Source organism: Poecilia latipinna, unplaced genomic scaffold, assembly GCF_001443285.1.
Source record: "Poecilia latipinna isolate Pla-1442-1.1 unplaced genomic scaffold, P_latipinna-1.0 Scaffold1181, whole genome shotgun sequence".
Taxonomy (NCBI): domain Eukaryota; kingdom Metazoa; phylum Chordata; class Actinopteri; order Cyprinodontiformes; family Poeciliidae; genus Poecilia; species Poecilia latipinna.
The window spans coordinates 70,736-84,772 of NW_015113797.1; the positions used below are offsets into that span (position 1 = coordinate 70,736).

Genomic DNA, 14,037 nt, shown 5'->3' on the forward strand with positions numbered 1-14,037 from the left:
CTGGGTCAAGATTACCATGGTATGATGGTGCGGATATAGTACACATTTGCTAAAAAGTAATCCAGTGTAGATTTCTTGTGTTTTTATATTTAAATCTTCCGTCTGGAAGAGACGGGATAGTTTTTTTTTTGTGTATAAATGAATGTTTACAATGAAAATACTTTGAGTAAAAAAATGAAAGGTGTCTGCACATAATCAGCTGTAATTCACTAAACTAACTTGAGGGGGCGACAAGCTCCTTTAGATTCAATTGGCTCAGCTTTGAAAATGAAAATTAAAAGTTGTATTATGCACTAAAAACCTTTAGCTGGACAATACTAACATCTGTATATGCTAAAGAAATTAGCTTGAGTATATTTTCACCAAGATTCAGCTGGAGCAACAGTAATGCCCTACAAGTATTTAGTTTCCGTTTTTACAGAAGAGAAGTGTTAAGTCCCACAGAGCTCCACGGAGTGGCGGCCGGGGCGCTGTGACCTTGCTGGATGCCGTTTGGGAGGGTCATCCATTTTCTTAATGGTGCTGTCAAGTGACACCTGTGCTTGGCTCTTCCCTGAGTGGAGTGCTAATGAACCACGAGACCAGAGGAGTCTGGGAGTCCGGGTCAATAGATGCCTCAGAGACTTGAGCCTCCAATGCCCTGACAGCCAAACAGAGCAGAGGACACACTTATCTGGGACCAAACACTCCAAACGGCAGACAAACCAACTCCTTCGGCTTGAATTAGCACCCTACGGCTCAACGTCAAAGAGCGCTAAAGTGGCAAGGAAACAGGTCCTCACATGAGTTGAGGGGCTTCCTGTAGGAGAGAGTCTGCTGTCCTCGGGGAGGGGGGGGGTGTACGTGTCAGTGCCTTGATGAATATTTCTCTATTAACCACCTCCCATTGTCAGCTATGGCCTTTTGTGTTGCGGGCCAATCCGTCAGAGGGAGCAAGGAGATCCTGGGTTGACACCTCCCCGAGGTCATTATTGAAGTCCCAGTGACCTGCGCAGCACTTCCACTTTGCTGAGGAGGCCATTTCTTTCTTGCCCGTGCAAAGTAGAATCAGCAATTAAAAGCTGCAAACAACAAAAGCAACGCGGGGGACGATGGAAGGAGGAGGGATGAAAGTCCTCGGAGACTAGCTTAACAGGGGTAATGCGACCCAAGATGCCCTCTTCGGGATGGCCCTGTCAAGTGATATGAGCCATGAAATATTACACACGGCCACATATAGCACGGCTGTAAGAGGCGAAATGATAGATAGTCTTAGATAAGTGCGGCGCTGCAGTCGAGGAAGATTTACGGCGTCCTCTAAGGCTCGTCATAGAAAGACACCTCGAGGAACTAAATATAGAACTCAATGAGGGGAAGAAAACAAGTTAAAATGCAACCATGTTATCATTTATTCAAAATACGACCTTTTCCTGTTGGTCAGACAGCACAGCCATCATTTTTGTTCATGTCATATCTAATCTCTGCACCATTTTGCGTGAAGCCACATCCTTTCCTCCCCCCCCCGTGCTTCATCAACTTGCCAATCCCTTGTAAGCTTGAAAAAATATTACATCTTTGCATATTTACAAATAGAAATAATAGCATCGTTCAAGATAATTCTCAAGGACATGCAAATCTCCCGACGTCTCTGTACACAGTGGAGGAATTCTGAAAATCCAAAACAAACCGAAATAAACAAAGAAAAAAATAAAAGCAGACAGGAAAAGAGATTTCAAATAAAAAAAAAAACTCTCCAAAATACAGCCTCACGTCCCGGTGCAACATTTTTATTTTCTAATGATATGAAGATAATGGTATTATAGTTAAAAACCAATCTCTCTCAGAATACTTCAGAATGCAAAAAAATAAAAACCCCTTGAGTTGAAAACCAAGCGCTTCCATGAAAAATAAATACAGACTTTTAATTCTGGGAGGGGGGTGGGGGGATGGGAGAAGTTTAAAAAGCAAAACAAAACTAAAAACTCTGGAGATAATCTCATATTTTTTCAAGTTCAGTGTCCTGCTGTCTTCAATTAAAGTCTGTTGTTGCAGACAATCCATCGGAGGGGCCCTTTGCCTTTCTGAGCACTGGTCACGATCCTGAGGCAAACAGGTGGTATTCCTGGCAGGCCTTGCAGGCAGGATGCCTTGCACTCACAATGACCTTAGCCTCACGAATCCATCTTCAGGCTCTCTCTTGACAGTCCAAGCCGGTGCCTGCAGTGTGCGGTTGTTGGTGGCGTTCCGGCTTGTCACTGATACCCCAGCGCTGAGGCAGAGCCGAGTCTCTGGCTATAGAGGGCGTAGGGGGAGTAGTAGGCCGGGGAAGAGGGAAGAGTTGGCATTGGAAGTCCTGGGGCGCCTGGCAGGTGGGATTTGCCGTAGGGGTGGTAGCGTGCCAGGCCTAATCCGGGAGAGCCTCGTAGGGAGAAGGAGCTGGGCAAGGCTCCGGGGCTGCTGGGCGGGGGCAAGTGAAGGTGACATGAGGCTGTGGAGGAAACAGACGAGGGATAGGCCGACAACAGCTTACTGTCTACCATTCCAGGCAGGGATGTATGGGTACGCAAGTGGGCCAGTAGATCCTCTGACGTGGAAAAACGCTTGTCACAGGGGCCGCTGACGGAAACCCAATTGCAGGCGTGGGGTAGGGGCTCATTTGGGACCATGAAACCATAAGTATAAAGGGGGTGGGAGAGGGAGGGCGTGCTGCTGGATGACAAGGAGCCAGAGTGTAAGGAGTGGAGGTGGTGTGAGGGGTAGACCAGGGGAAAGCCAGACTTGAGGCTTGAAGGATCATGGACGCAACTGGAACAGTTGCTGCCACCCAGATGGGGGGCGTTGGGGTAACTCAAACAATAAGGATCCCGACACAAACCCTGCATCAGAGATGGAGGGGATGCTCCGGTTAGCGGGCTGGAGCTGGGGTGCTTCCCTTGAAGTCCTAAGCCCAAACTAGACTTGGTGGGATCCAAGCTGGGAACAAACTGTGAGGGATAGCTGGCATAGGCCCCCACTATAGAACCGTGGTATCCCATCGTAGCCGGGGGCAAAGGGAACACAGAATGCCCCGGTTTGAACGGAGAGACCGGCGCAATGTGTCCAGAGCTGAGAGCAGGCTGTGAAGAGGCCTGAGGGTCCGTCTTGCTCTCTGGCCGTGGGCTGCTGGCCGAGCTGGCATTGCTGGAGTTAGCACTCGCCCTCACTTGGCTGGAGTTGGCTAAGTGAGCCCCATCCACGCCTGGTTTTGTAACATCAGAGTCTTTTTTGCCAGCAACATTGCTGCTATTATCAGAGCTCGCCTGCTCGGGTTTGCTGTCCGTGTGGGGCGTCTGGGAGTGTGACGGGGGCTGAATGGAAGGGGAATGGCTCTGTCTGTGGGGCAATGGAGAGGAGCTGGAGTTTGGTGACCTGGAATGGGAGGGGAAAGATGGACAAGATGCATTTCCTCCACTGGAACTTCCATTTGGCACCCTTAAAGCTGCTTTATCCGACGCCCCCTTCGTCACCAAGACATCCTTACGACAGTCACTTGATGACTTGGAGTAAGGCTTGAAGCTGGACTTGTCATCCAGGGACTGGTGCTGCTCTCCAGTCTTGGATGACCTGCCGGACGACTCCTTGTCTCCTAGAGAGCCGGAGGAGAGGGAGGCCAGCTTGGAGGAGGAGGGAGGGTCGGGTTTGCCAATTTGAGAGCAGGTCTGGGCCAGCAGAGCCAAAGGACTCTTCTTGGCATCCAGCTGAGGAGAACAAGAGAGGGAACGTGATGAACTTTATTTGCTTTTCAAATTTTTAAAAGCTCCTAATCCTAGAGAGACACATAGCCACGGAAATCAATTTGTTGTTACCCCTCATTAAACATATACAGCAAAATAAAAATTAAAAGAATTATGCATTTTATATTAACTACACAAACACACTTCAAGCAAACTACTGTGCATACAGTGTGCCATAAGGCGTTTTCCCACCCTAGAATAACAATAACATAAGAAAATCTTTCTAGAACACAAAAGAGTAAGTACTTATTCAGGTGAAACAAGCAAGAAATATCAAATCAAACGACTCCAACTTATTTAGATTTTATTTTCTTAAAAAAAAAAAAAAACAGAAAGAAAAAGAGGGCCGGGGGGGGAAAGGAAAAAAAACTTACTTCAATGCTAACCGGAGCAGAAGTGAGGGGCTGGAGATACTCCGGGTGCAGCAGGTGGCCGCTGTGAGCCGTCAACATCTTCACGATCCGGACGGGAAGCCTCTTATTCTGGCGCGACGGGTCCGCGGGAGACGGGAGAGACGTGGGTGTGGGAGCGGACGCGCTCTCTGCTGCTCTCCGGCGTGGATCGCCGCTGCGCTCCGGGGACGACTGGCTGCGTAAAAGCGCGTCAGATCCAGCGGGGAGATCTCTCATCTGGATCTATCTGGGCGTGAACAGAACCAGGGGCGCGCGGGGAGCGGACGCGGGGTTGGCTTTCATTTATCTACACATTTCATCACGGCAAAATCGAACAGGAACAGAGTGCGCTAATCCAAAATGGCAGTGCGCAAAAGGACGCGTCCTCCGCCTCGGAATCAAGCCGTTTTTAGAAAAAACACAAATACCCAAAGTGTCATCCTTCAGAGGTAATCGCTCAGAAATCCTTCATCCAGAAAATGGTTTTTGAAGAAAAAATAAAGAGGGGGAAAAAACCCATTAAAAATAGAAGGCAAGTTGTGGGAACAGCCCCGCAGAGGGAATTGTGTGCGGCACGTCCTGCGCGGTGTGGTGTTGCTGCGTCTCCCACTGCAGCTGCCTCTCGGTCTCTCACTCACTGGTTCTTCCACACGGACTGGGGCTGTGAGGGGAGGAATTTCAAAGCAGGCCGCCGCCCTCCAATCACAAGCGGCTGCGTTCAGAGAGGGGCGGAGGACCGAGCTGAGGGGGCGTGGCCTGCCTCCCGCTCTCACCATCATGCGGGTGAAGCTGCAATGTTGCTGGAAATGTGTGCCAGTGACCTCCAAATTTCACATGCAGGATGAAGCAAGGGAATCTCACACTGCAATGCAAAACACATCTATTTATATTATATCCTTCTTTTTTTCAAATATCTTTTTTTTTCTTTCAAAATGTAAAATGAGATTACGGAATCTGTTTTTGGCAAATAGGATTTGTGCACATAAAAGTTAATGTACAGTTCACAGGGGACGATGTCCGCCACATTTAAATCGGTAATAAACTGGTTTCTGTGCACATTTCAAGTATGCTAACAACTTTATTAAATTATAGCTACCAAAAAGACATTTCAGTGCTTATTGAATTTCTGTGGAATTTGACAAATTCACATGATTCAACTTTAATGGCCTTTGCTCTGACAGTGCATCATTTCTGTAGTTGTGTAAGTCGGGCACTTGTAGATGAAACTATAAAACACTGGGTTCTCAATTTGATTACAACAACACAGAGTTCACCCCACCGGATTAAAGCTATGGGTTTGACTTTTGTGTGAAATCATTTAAGCTCCCTTCAGATATATATTGATGTGAAATTGTCGTGTCAAGATAAAAAGCAATTAATCTTTTTTTCCATGTTTTTATTAAATTCCTCCTTCCAACGTGTTTTACTTGTTACCCGTATGCTAAGAACAATGTATGGATTTCTGTCAAACGTGGCAACAAGTTTAATTAATCCACACTATTTAATATGGGGGCGCTCAACTTTTTAGATTAATCGCATGTGTTAGTACATCAAAATTGGTAGCCCTAATATGCATGTATGTTATAGTAAGGCTGTTATAAAACAACATCCATTCCATCCATCAAGAGTTTGTGAAAAAAGTAAGAATGGCATCCTTAACATCATTTACCGTAAAGCACACTTCACTGGGATTTCCAGCGTGGGCGAAATGATCAAATGGATTGACTCGCAAGTGCCACATCTGCAATCCACAATATGTTGTAAAGTATGTGTTTTAAGCATTTTTAAGATTCTTTGATTGCAGGCTGAGGAAAATTACAGCGAGCCTTTTTTTCTTCCGAGGTCTGGAACAGTAAAACAGCTCCTTGACGCTTCACAGCGCCGGCCGGCCTTATCAATCTGCAGCCTGATTGTAATGGCTGCTACCATTTATCTGCGGCTAAGTGGAAAAGCAACTTAAGTTGCTTCAACCTCACTCAGCAGCATCGCCATTATGAACTGCCATCATCAGGCTCAGTCGTCACTCATCGCCCCTCCTCCCCCCCACACACACCGCCGCTCACGCTCCAGTGACCTGCCAGGATCCAGGGAGTACGTGAGCTCAGACGTGCGCCGCCGCCGCCTTTTGTGTGGTTCGGGCTTCGTTTGAACGGGCCTGTTTGTTTGAAACCTTCTCTCGCCACGTCGGGGCTGAGACACATAAACAGGTGACGCACAACAAAACCGCGTTCTCTCAGACAGATTTTAAGGTGAGGCTCGGTTCTCGGAGAGGATCAGGATGGGTCCTTTTTTCCGTCCGTGGGTCAAGTTGTGACAATCAAAAAGGGTAGGTGGGTGAAGCTGCAGTAGTGTGGCCGGGTCTGCACCGGCGGAGAGGGCGGGAGTGTTAAACAGGACACCAAAGTAGGAGGTGCCCTGGGAAAAGCCAGACAAAAGCAGTGAGAGAATAAAACAAGGGAGGGCTCAGACAACAGGGAGCAGCTCCTTTCATGTGTCCCCTTGAAGTCGGCTTGTAACAGCTGTTTTGGCGTGTCGATGACTGATGGCTGTTTCCTGTTGTGGATATTTTAAAGGGACAGCTTTTCACTTTAAGAGGTCTCTCAGCATGCCCCAGTCCAGCTCACCCCGGAGGCATTTTCACAGGTTTCTGTGGCCGTGTTGGAGCTGCTAAACATGACGTTATCGCCACGAGAACGAAACAAGATTGGGTATAGATTTTTTTTAAAGGAAAACTGAATATTTTTCCGTTTTCAGAAACAGAGGAAAAGAATCATGAGTCGTATTTTAAACAGGATGTAATCAGAGTATTCTAGTGCAGGTTTGACTGGACTACACTCTTCCTGTGCAATTCCACTCGATTAAAATCTCTTTTCACAGTCTGAATTTCTCCCGTTTACTCCGATTCCCTCCGGTAGGATTTCAACCAATCAGAAAGCAGAAGTAGAAGTTGTGAACGATGACATTGATTTTCTGCTGTTTTTGAATTGTAGTTTGTAATGGCAGAGGAGAACGTGAATGAAGTCGTTCAGTTCCTGTTCGTCCCGATTTTAAATATCATGTTAACATTAGCAGCCGCCTCGTTCGGTGCTCGGCACTTTTTCCAGACAAATTCCAGATAAGCTTCATAGCGTCGAACTGGTGCATTACACAAATGCAGCTTTCAAAGGATGCATCCCATGAATTTGGACACAACCAAATTGCATGTTTTTGTCACTCATTACCCAAATGATCTTAAAGTTATATAGGTTCATTAAAAGAACTTAAACTGAAGCTGTTTCTATCTCTGGGATATTAAGTTAGGTTATTTTATCTATACCTGTAGCTATATTTGTTATGCAGTGCATTCAAATTCATGTGCACACGCGCACACACACACACACAAAACATAAACATCTATATAAGCAGAACATTTCACGTGTATTTGTCTCCAAGGAGCTTGGGACTCAACCGACACAGAAGAGGAGACTAAGACTTAAAAATGAATAAAATCAATTCAAATCGGTGTAATTTCAGTTTGTTTTACGCTGTGTTGGTTGATAAGTGCCAGCACTTTCACAAAAGGCTTTTGTTAGGTTTGTTGCTTTTTCTTCAACCGTGCAACTTCCGTGTTACTAATGTTACGGTGGTGGAGGCCGTGTCAGGGTATCGTTGGGTAACTTCCAGCAATGAGAGCTGAAAGGTTAGAGAGGGAGAGAGAGAGACGGAACTATGACGTCATCGTTTATAAAAAGAGACGGGGCGTGCATCGTCACACGGAAACATGAAACCTGCGTTCTGAAACTTATCACATCTGGAACAAAGTTTGGAAAAACATAATTTCTGGTTTCCCAAGATGTCAAATCTCTGCGGATGCGCAGCCTAATCAAGATCCGCTGTATTAGGATTCAGGATTCTATCTGCTGCTAGCCTTCCACAACGGAAATCGTTTCATTTGAGCTTAAAAGCGTATTTATGCCTGACTCTCAGAGTAACAGCTAAGACTTCACCGATGAAGCCTCATGGTCACAGCAACTGAATGGACAAGAAATATTGTGGCGCAAGTTCTTATCACACCCCGTGGTATAAACCCTAACCCTACAGGAGCAATGGAGGAGCAGAAACTTTGATCTTTGGGTTTAGAGAACCGCAAAGGGGCCATTATGGACGCCACACTGCCGTGCTGAAAAGCGGCCACTCGCCTGACATGAAGGCAAACGTAGCAGTGCTTGACATTAGACAGCTGAATTCTTCAAACCGAGCTCGAGCAGAACCTCTCCCGTCCGTTTGGAAGCGCCGAGGTGTTTTGTGGCACACAGGAGGACCAGCATAGATGCTACACGTGACGGTTTAATGAAAGGCTGTCATTGACAGGAGCTCATAAGAGTCTTGTTTCTCCCTTTTTTATTTCCTTTTCGAGCTATAGCATTTCAACAGGGCTTCGCTGATGTCAGCCAGACTTTTGACAGGGTCTGGCTGCGTGCAGTACTGTACAAAGAGCAGCACGAAATGATAAAAGCAGCAGAGAAGCAGAGGAGGGGAAAAACGAGTGTAAATAACTTCTATTTAATTATCTGTGACTGACTTATGGGGTGTGTGGAATGGGAATAGAGGCCCCGGGCTGGGGCTCTGCTCCATCCCTCGCGTTTGCTCCAGAGGTAATAAAACCGAGGGGGAAAAAGTGGATTAAGACAGTTTCATGAGGTGTAGCAGACATGGCATTTAGAGGCGAACACTTAAAAAGAGCCTCACAGGCAACATTCCAGGCAGGACAGATTGTTGAAACAAGGATTTCCTTGAGCTGAAAGGTCCACAAACAATGTCTACACAGTGTACTTAATGCATTCACACTTCCTCATTTGTCTTTCTGCGGTTGCCTCTCCCTCTATCTTTGACATACACACACTAATCCTGTCACAGTTGAGTGTGCATGCAGTCAAACGTGAAGACCTGGCCAGTGCGCATAAACATAAACAGACAGGCTTTGCTGTGTATGATAACATCTTATAAGGCTGTGTTTTTATTTTTTTTTTTTTAAGTTCTTCCAGAGACTACCATCTATCTGGGCTTACAGTAAACCTTTATGTCACAGCAGTGGCTGACAGCCTTATCACAGTAGTTTAGGTGGGAGATTGTCTCTCTTGTCAGCTCATCACGTCTCACAAGCTAACGCTCTTATCCACTCTGCCTACCTGCCGTCTATCTGTCTGCATTATAATTACGTCAGGATAATAGACGCCCTCATTCCTCCCCCCAACCCTTATACTTTTGGCACTTTTATTTCCCAATCCAATGCGCCTCGCGAGGGTTCCGCCTTGTCGTACACTCTGCACCTGAAAACGCACTCCAACATGAGCACGGGGGCTGCGCGACGCCCACAGCGCCTCGGGGGGAAACAAAGCTGCCATTGTCCTCCACGCAAGGGAAGTTATCAACGTCGTGGAGGGAGGAAGGCAAAGAGGAGAGAGGCAGGAGAGAACAGGCCTGCGCTGTCAGACTGTTTCGGCACCAACCAGATCATCCGGCGTTGTCGTGTGAAATTTCAGATGACATTCAAACATGTTTTCTTTCATACTTGTTTTTTTTTTGTTGGTCAGGTGATAAGGGGATGGCGGGGTTTGTTTTGACAGCAGCACAATCAAGGTATTCACAGTCTGGACGTGTGACAAGTCTGGTGTAAGGAACAACAAGAGGCCAGACAAAAGAAATCTCTTTAAAGCAAATCCTTCATGCCTTTCAAAGACAGTGCTGCTTCCTTTAACCCTTGGCCAGAGTCTCAGCCATTTTGTCTTCATTGTCCAACCTTTGTCGAGGAGTGCGCCACTGGGACTATCCGCTCTTTCTCAATCTCGTTCTGCGGAGCTTCTCGGGTTTTGTCACGAAACCAAAACCACGACTGACTTTCTCATCAGGAGCAGGGCAAGGAAACAGAAGGTTTGCTCAGCCCTAAAGTGTTCAAACGCAGCGCCGGCCTACCCAAGAGCACACGTTGCTGGGGATTTGTGAACTGGCAGACCCTGCCGCAGTTCCTGCCAAATGCAAAAAGACGATGAGTGGCGGGGCGGGCGGGGCCTGGCAGTAAACATCAGTCATCACAGGCCGTGGCGAAGGCGAGTCATGTAATCAGCCGCCTCTTTGATTTGACAAGGAGTGGCATCGCTCAGTTAAAGCTGATGAATGTGTAAGTAAATCAGCACCTCTCACACTTGCCACACCAAACAGTTATTGAAGCGGCCCGCCCATGCCAATAATCTTGCTCTGTTTGTGTGTGTGTGTGCGTGCGTGTGTGTGTGTGTGTGTGTGTGTGTGTGTGTGTGTGTGTGTGTGTGTGTGTACCAACTCCAGGCCATGGCAGGAGCAGGAAAGAAAAATAAAACTGCAACCCGGAGCAACCATAGAAAATATGGGTGCCGTCAAAAGCTACCGTCCTTTAAAGTATCCCGCTTCATTGGGTTGACCTAAATAAGTCTGAGCGGTGCCAGCATTTTTTATTGGTAAGAGTTTAAAGTCAGAGACTTATGCTATGAGTAAAGGCCTTCCAGATCCACACCTGGAAAGGGCAAAAAAAAAAAGGATTTTTTTCCCCAACTGGGTCCTTGCGGTGACAGAGCACCACGCTTGTATCTGGCAGTAATTCACAGGCTCAGACAAATACATGAAAGCAAAGCAGCGCCGTATATCACCCCACTTCCCGCCTCCAGAGTACAGAGCAAAGTCAGGCACGGCCTTTGTTACGCGGCCTCGCGTCCTCGTTTCGAGCTGTGCGTCAAGGGCTGCGGGCCAAGCTGACACTTATGAAATATTTTCCTTGCTGACCTTAGGTAGTGCCTCAGCTGGGGAGATTAATTCTCTGTCAGCAACAGAAGCAGAGGCGCGCGCACACACACACACACACACACACACAGAGCGACTGCAAGAAACAAAGCAGCGACATCTATTCTTAATAGTAATGATTACTGCTTCTGTAGATTTATTTGAGCTAAATTTGAGTGTGTGCCAGGAACAGTCGGGAGGGTTAGGATATACTGCAGGTAATGAGCCGAAGCCATACGGCTAACGCTGCAAACACCACAACTAAACAATGGGCTGGAGCTGCAGAGAACAAGGGCGAAAGTTTTACCCTTTGTATTTTATTTACAGATGGTACATTAGGAAGGGGAAATTTTGCAATTGAGCAACAATTGGGTGCAGAGAGGATAGTAAAATATCCGGTGGCAGTTTGTAGAATCGGTTTGGGAAAGGAGTGAAGACCGTCGATCGGGGCTGCCACATCTCTCTCAACGTTGGAAACCTGAAGATCTGACCATGTTTGGGCTTATAACGGCGCGTGCGTCACGAACTGATAAAGCAAACATCTGCAGTGAATTTCAGGAACTAGAACTAGATGCACCAGTTTGTACTTATTCTGGATTTTCTCTAACACAAGCATGATTGAAATTATGCTGACAAGTTCAAGTATACGCATACTGACATATGAATACTTTTGATTGATGTTCCTTGACAAGTTGCACCTCAGCTGCCTTTCCAAATAGATTTTTATTTTATTGCAGACTTGTTGTCCAAACGACATAAAGAGACACATGAACGAGATACATTTTAAATACCGAATAAAATCCCAGACAACTTGAAGCCCTGCATGTGTCCTCTTTAATCAACGTTACACTTGTTGGTTAAAATTTAACATCATGTACACCGAAGACACATTAAGCAGCTGAACTTGGACTAAAAACCAAGTCTTCAGCATACTTTAAGTGGCTTGCTAGTGTGTCTCCAACCAAACAGCCAGTTCTAGTCAAGTTTAAATGGTTAGAGAGGTCATTCTTATAAAAAAATAAACAATGCAGGAGAGAAAATACTTGGCATTGCATTCTGGTGCAGCCTTCTAAAGTAAGGGACCCTCAATTCCTTTGAAGATTCTTCTCATCACTGCAGTCAAATAGTTTAGTTTGTGGCTGGTGTGTAAAATGCGTTTTCCATAAGACGTTTTGGCTCGTTCTTGTGGATATCTGAAAATCTGAGCTGAGCTTGAAGGCGGCAGTTCTAGGGCTTGAAGCTCTGGTACCGTCTCATCACACGATGATGCGAAAGTTGATTTCCTGTGAACAGATTCCGATGTTCTTCCAGTTCCTGGCAGCCCTGAATGTCAGGGATACCTGAACCATTCTGATCACCTTAATCTATTATCCGTCATCTGATGACACGGGCGTGTCAGGTTTAATTTAGTACTACTAATTGTGCCAGGAGAAGCGATTAAAACTTTCAGCCAAAGTTTAATCAAAGGCTTGTCAATGGCTACTAGAACCACAGCATTTAGGTGCAACAAGGCTGAAGGACTTCTAAGAGGTGGTATTATGTTTTTTCCAGGCACATAGTGCCATTTTATAGCAAAATCAAGTAACTATTTTACCTTCAGTTGTTGTAAAAAATGCTGTATATATCAAATTTTAAAAAAATCTGACTTCTCAATTTAACGCCTTGAAATTGGGCCTCTGTCTCTTTAAGAAGCTCCTGCTCCTTTTCTGATAGTCCGCCTTCAGGAAGTCAATACAAAGTTCCTCCATTAAGCCTTTAACATGTTTTTTTTTTATTATCAGCGTTTCACTGAGAAGTAGCTCGTATAATGATTGTACATACTGCCAGTTTAAATGTACTGATAAGCTTGCGTATAAAAATTTAACTTTGTATATTAGAGAATATCCACAATAAATTCAAACTTGCACACAGTTTTTGTTTTACGTTGAGATTGTTGTAGCATCTTGACTATTCCTAGATCAACCTTTCTTCCTTTTGTTTTTGACCCATTCCTTTTGTTTTTGCTCTGCAGGCTGATCATCTCTCCGTCCAGCTCTGCCCTCTTATTTCCAGCCACAGATGATCTGGCCAAATTTAGTCTTTTGTGAAAGGTTATTTCGTTGCCATGACTGGGAGCAAGATGCTCTTGCAGTTCCTGCCAGAGTGTTGCTCTGTTGGTACGTCGTAAATTACTCCAGACAGTGTACAACAACAGGGTGTGTGTGACGGGGAGCGAGAACAGGAGGGTTGAGCTGAGCAGGCGAGGAAAAATGGGAGAGGAAGAAGAAGGGGTGAAAGATTAAGTGCAGTTTTCTTTTTGGTCCTCAGTGATGAATGGCTTTCTGAACGAGGCAGAAAATACATCATATCACCTCTAATGGGTACACATTTCTGCAGTCGTAACTCAGCGTTTAAAAATAGGGAGGGGAGGCTGATATACGACATCATATATTCCTCTCAGCGACACTTTTACGAGTCCCCCCTCTGCAGTATAAAGGCATTGATTGCTATTTCAAAGCTCGGCGTCAGAGCCGGTGAGTGTTGAGTACCTCCAGCTGCCGGTGACTTATGCGCGCCGGGGTGCTGAATATTGCTGATTTCTGTTGAGTAAATGCAGCAGATTATGAGGTTCCCACAACGAGGGAAACGACTGCTTTCATCCTTCTTAAACATGTTAATTACAAAGGACGAGAGGATCGTGTGGTGTTGTTTAGAGGGAACATGGAGTCCTAAAAAATGTTAAGGGTAGTTTAATAGTCTCACACAAACACCGAAAATAAAAAAAAGGATATTCTTAAAATGACACATTTCTCAAATGAGGCTTGCAAAAGAGAAGCGGAGAATACAGCTGCGAGTTCGGTCTTAAAAGTGTCTTGGTGACGGATGCAGACATCCACACACAGGCTCGAGCCAGCCACGGTGTGCGTGTGGCGTCGGCGGTAGCATCATGCTGTGGGGTTTTTTTTGACATTGGTGTTGGTACGTTGCGCAAACGGATTGTGGACTGCCTCTCAATTCTTCCAGCCCATCCCGAATAAACAACCAGACTGCTCAAACTTAGACAAATTTAGTTGTTTAGGACAATGATCCCAAAACTGGTTCAGGAATGGAGGCAGCAGGTTAAC

General features: G+C 45.9%; 1 protein-coding gene across 1 annotated transcript; it reads right to left on the reverse strand.

Moving 5' to 3' along the window:
• Nucleotides 1-1,364: 1,364 nt before the first annotated feature.
• Nucleotides 1,365-4,795, reverse strand: znf703 (zinc finger protein 703). Its single transcript, XM_015053462.1, has 2 exons — nt 4,127-4,795; nt 1,365-3,716 (listed from the first exon to the last, which is right to left on the reverse strand). Exons 1-2 carry the CDS (start codon nt 4,379-4,381, stop codon nt 2,232-2,234), a joined length of 1,740 nt encoding a protein of 579 aa, XP_014908948.1. The 5' UTR covers nt 4,382-4,795; the 3' UTR covers nt 1,365-2,231.
• Nucleotides 4,796-14,037: the final 9,242 nt, after the last annotated feature.

What these genes read in the sequence shown, in the direction of transcription:
- znf703 (XM_015053462.1), bottom strand. Translation starts at nt 4,381, where the DNA reads ATGAGAGATCTCCCCGCTGGATCTGACGCGCTTTTACGCAGCCAGTCG. An exon ending in CTGCTCCGGTTAGCATTGAA is followed by an intron (nt 3,717 to 4,126) that starts GTAAGTTTTTTT and finishes TGTTCTCCTCAG; the next exon opens with CTGGATGCCAAGAAGAGTCC.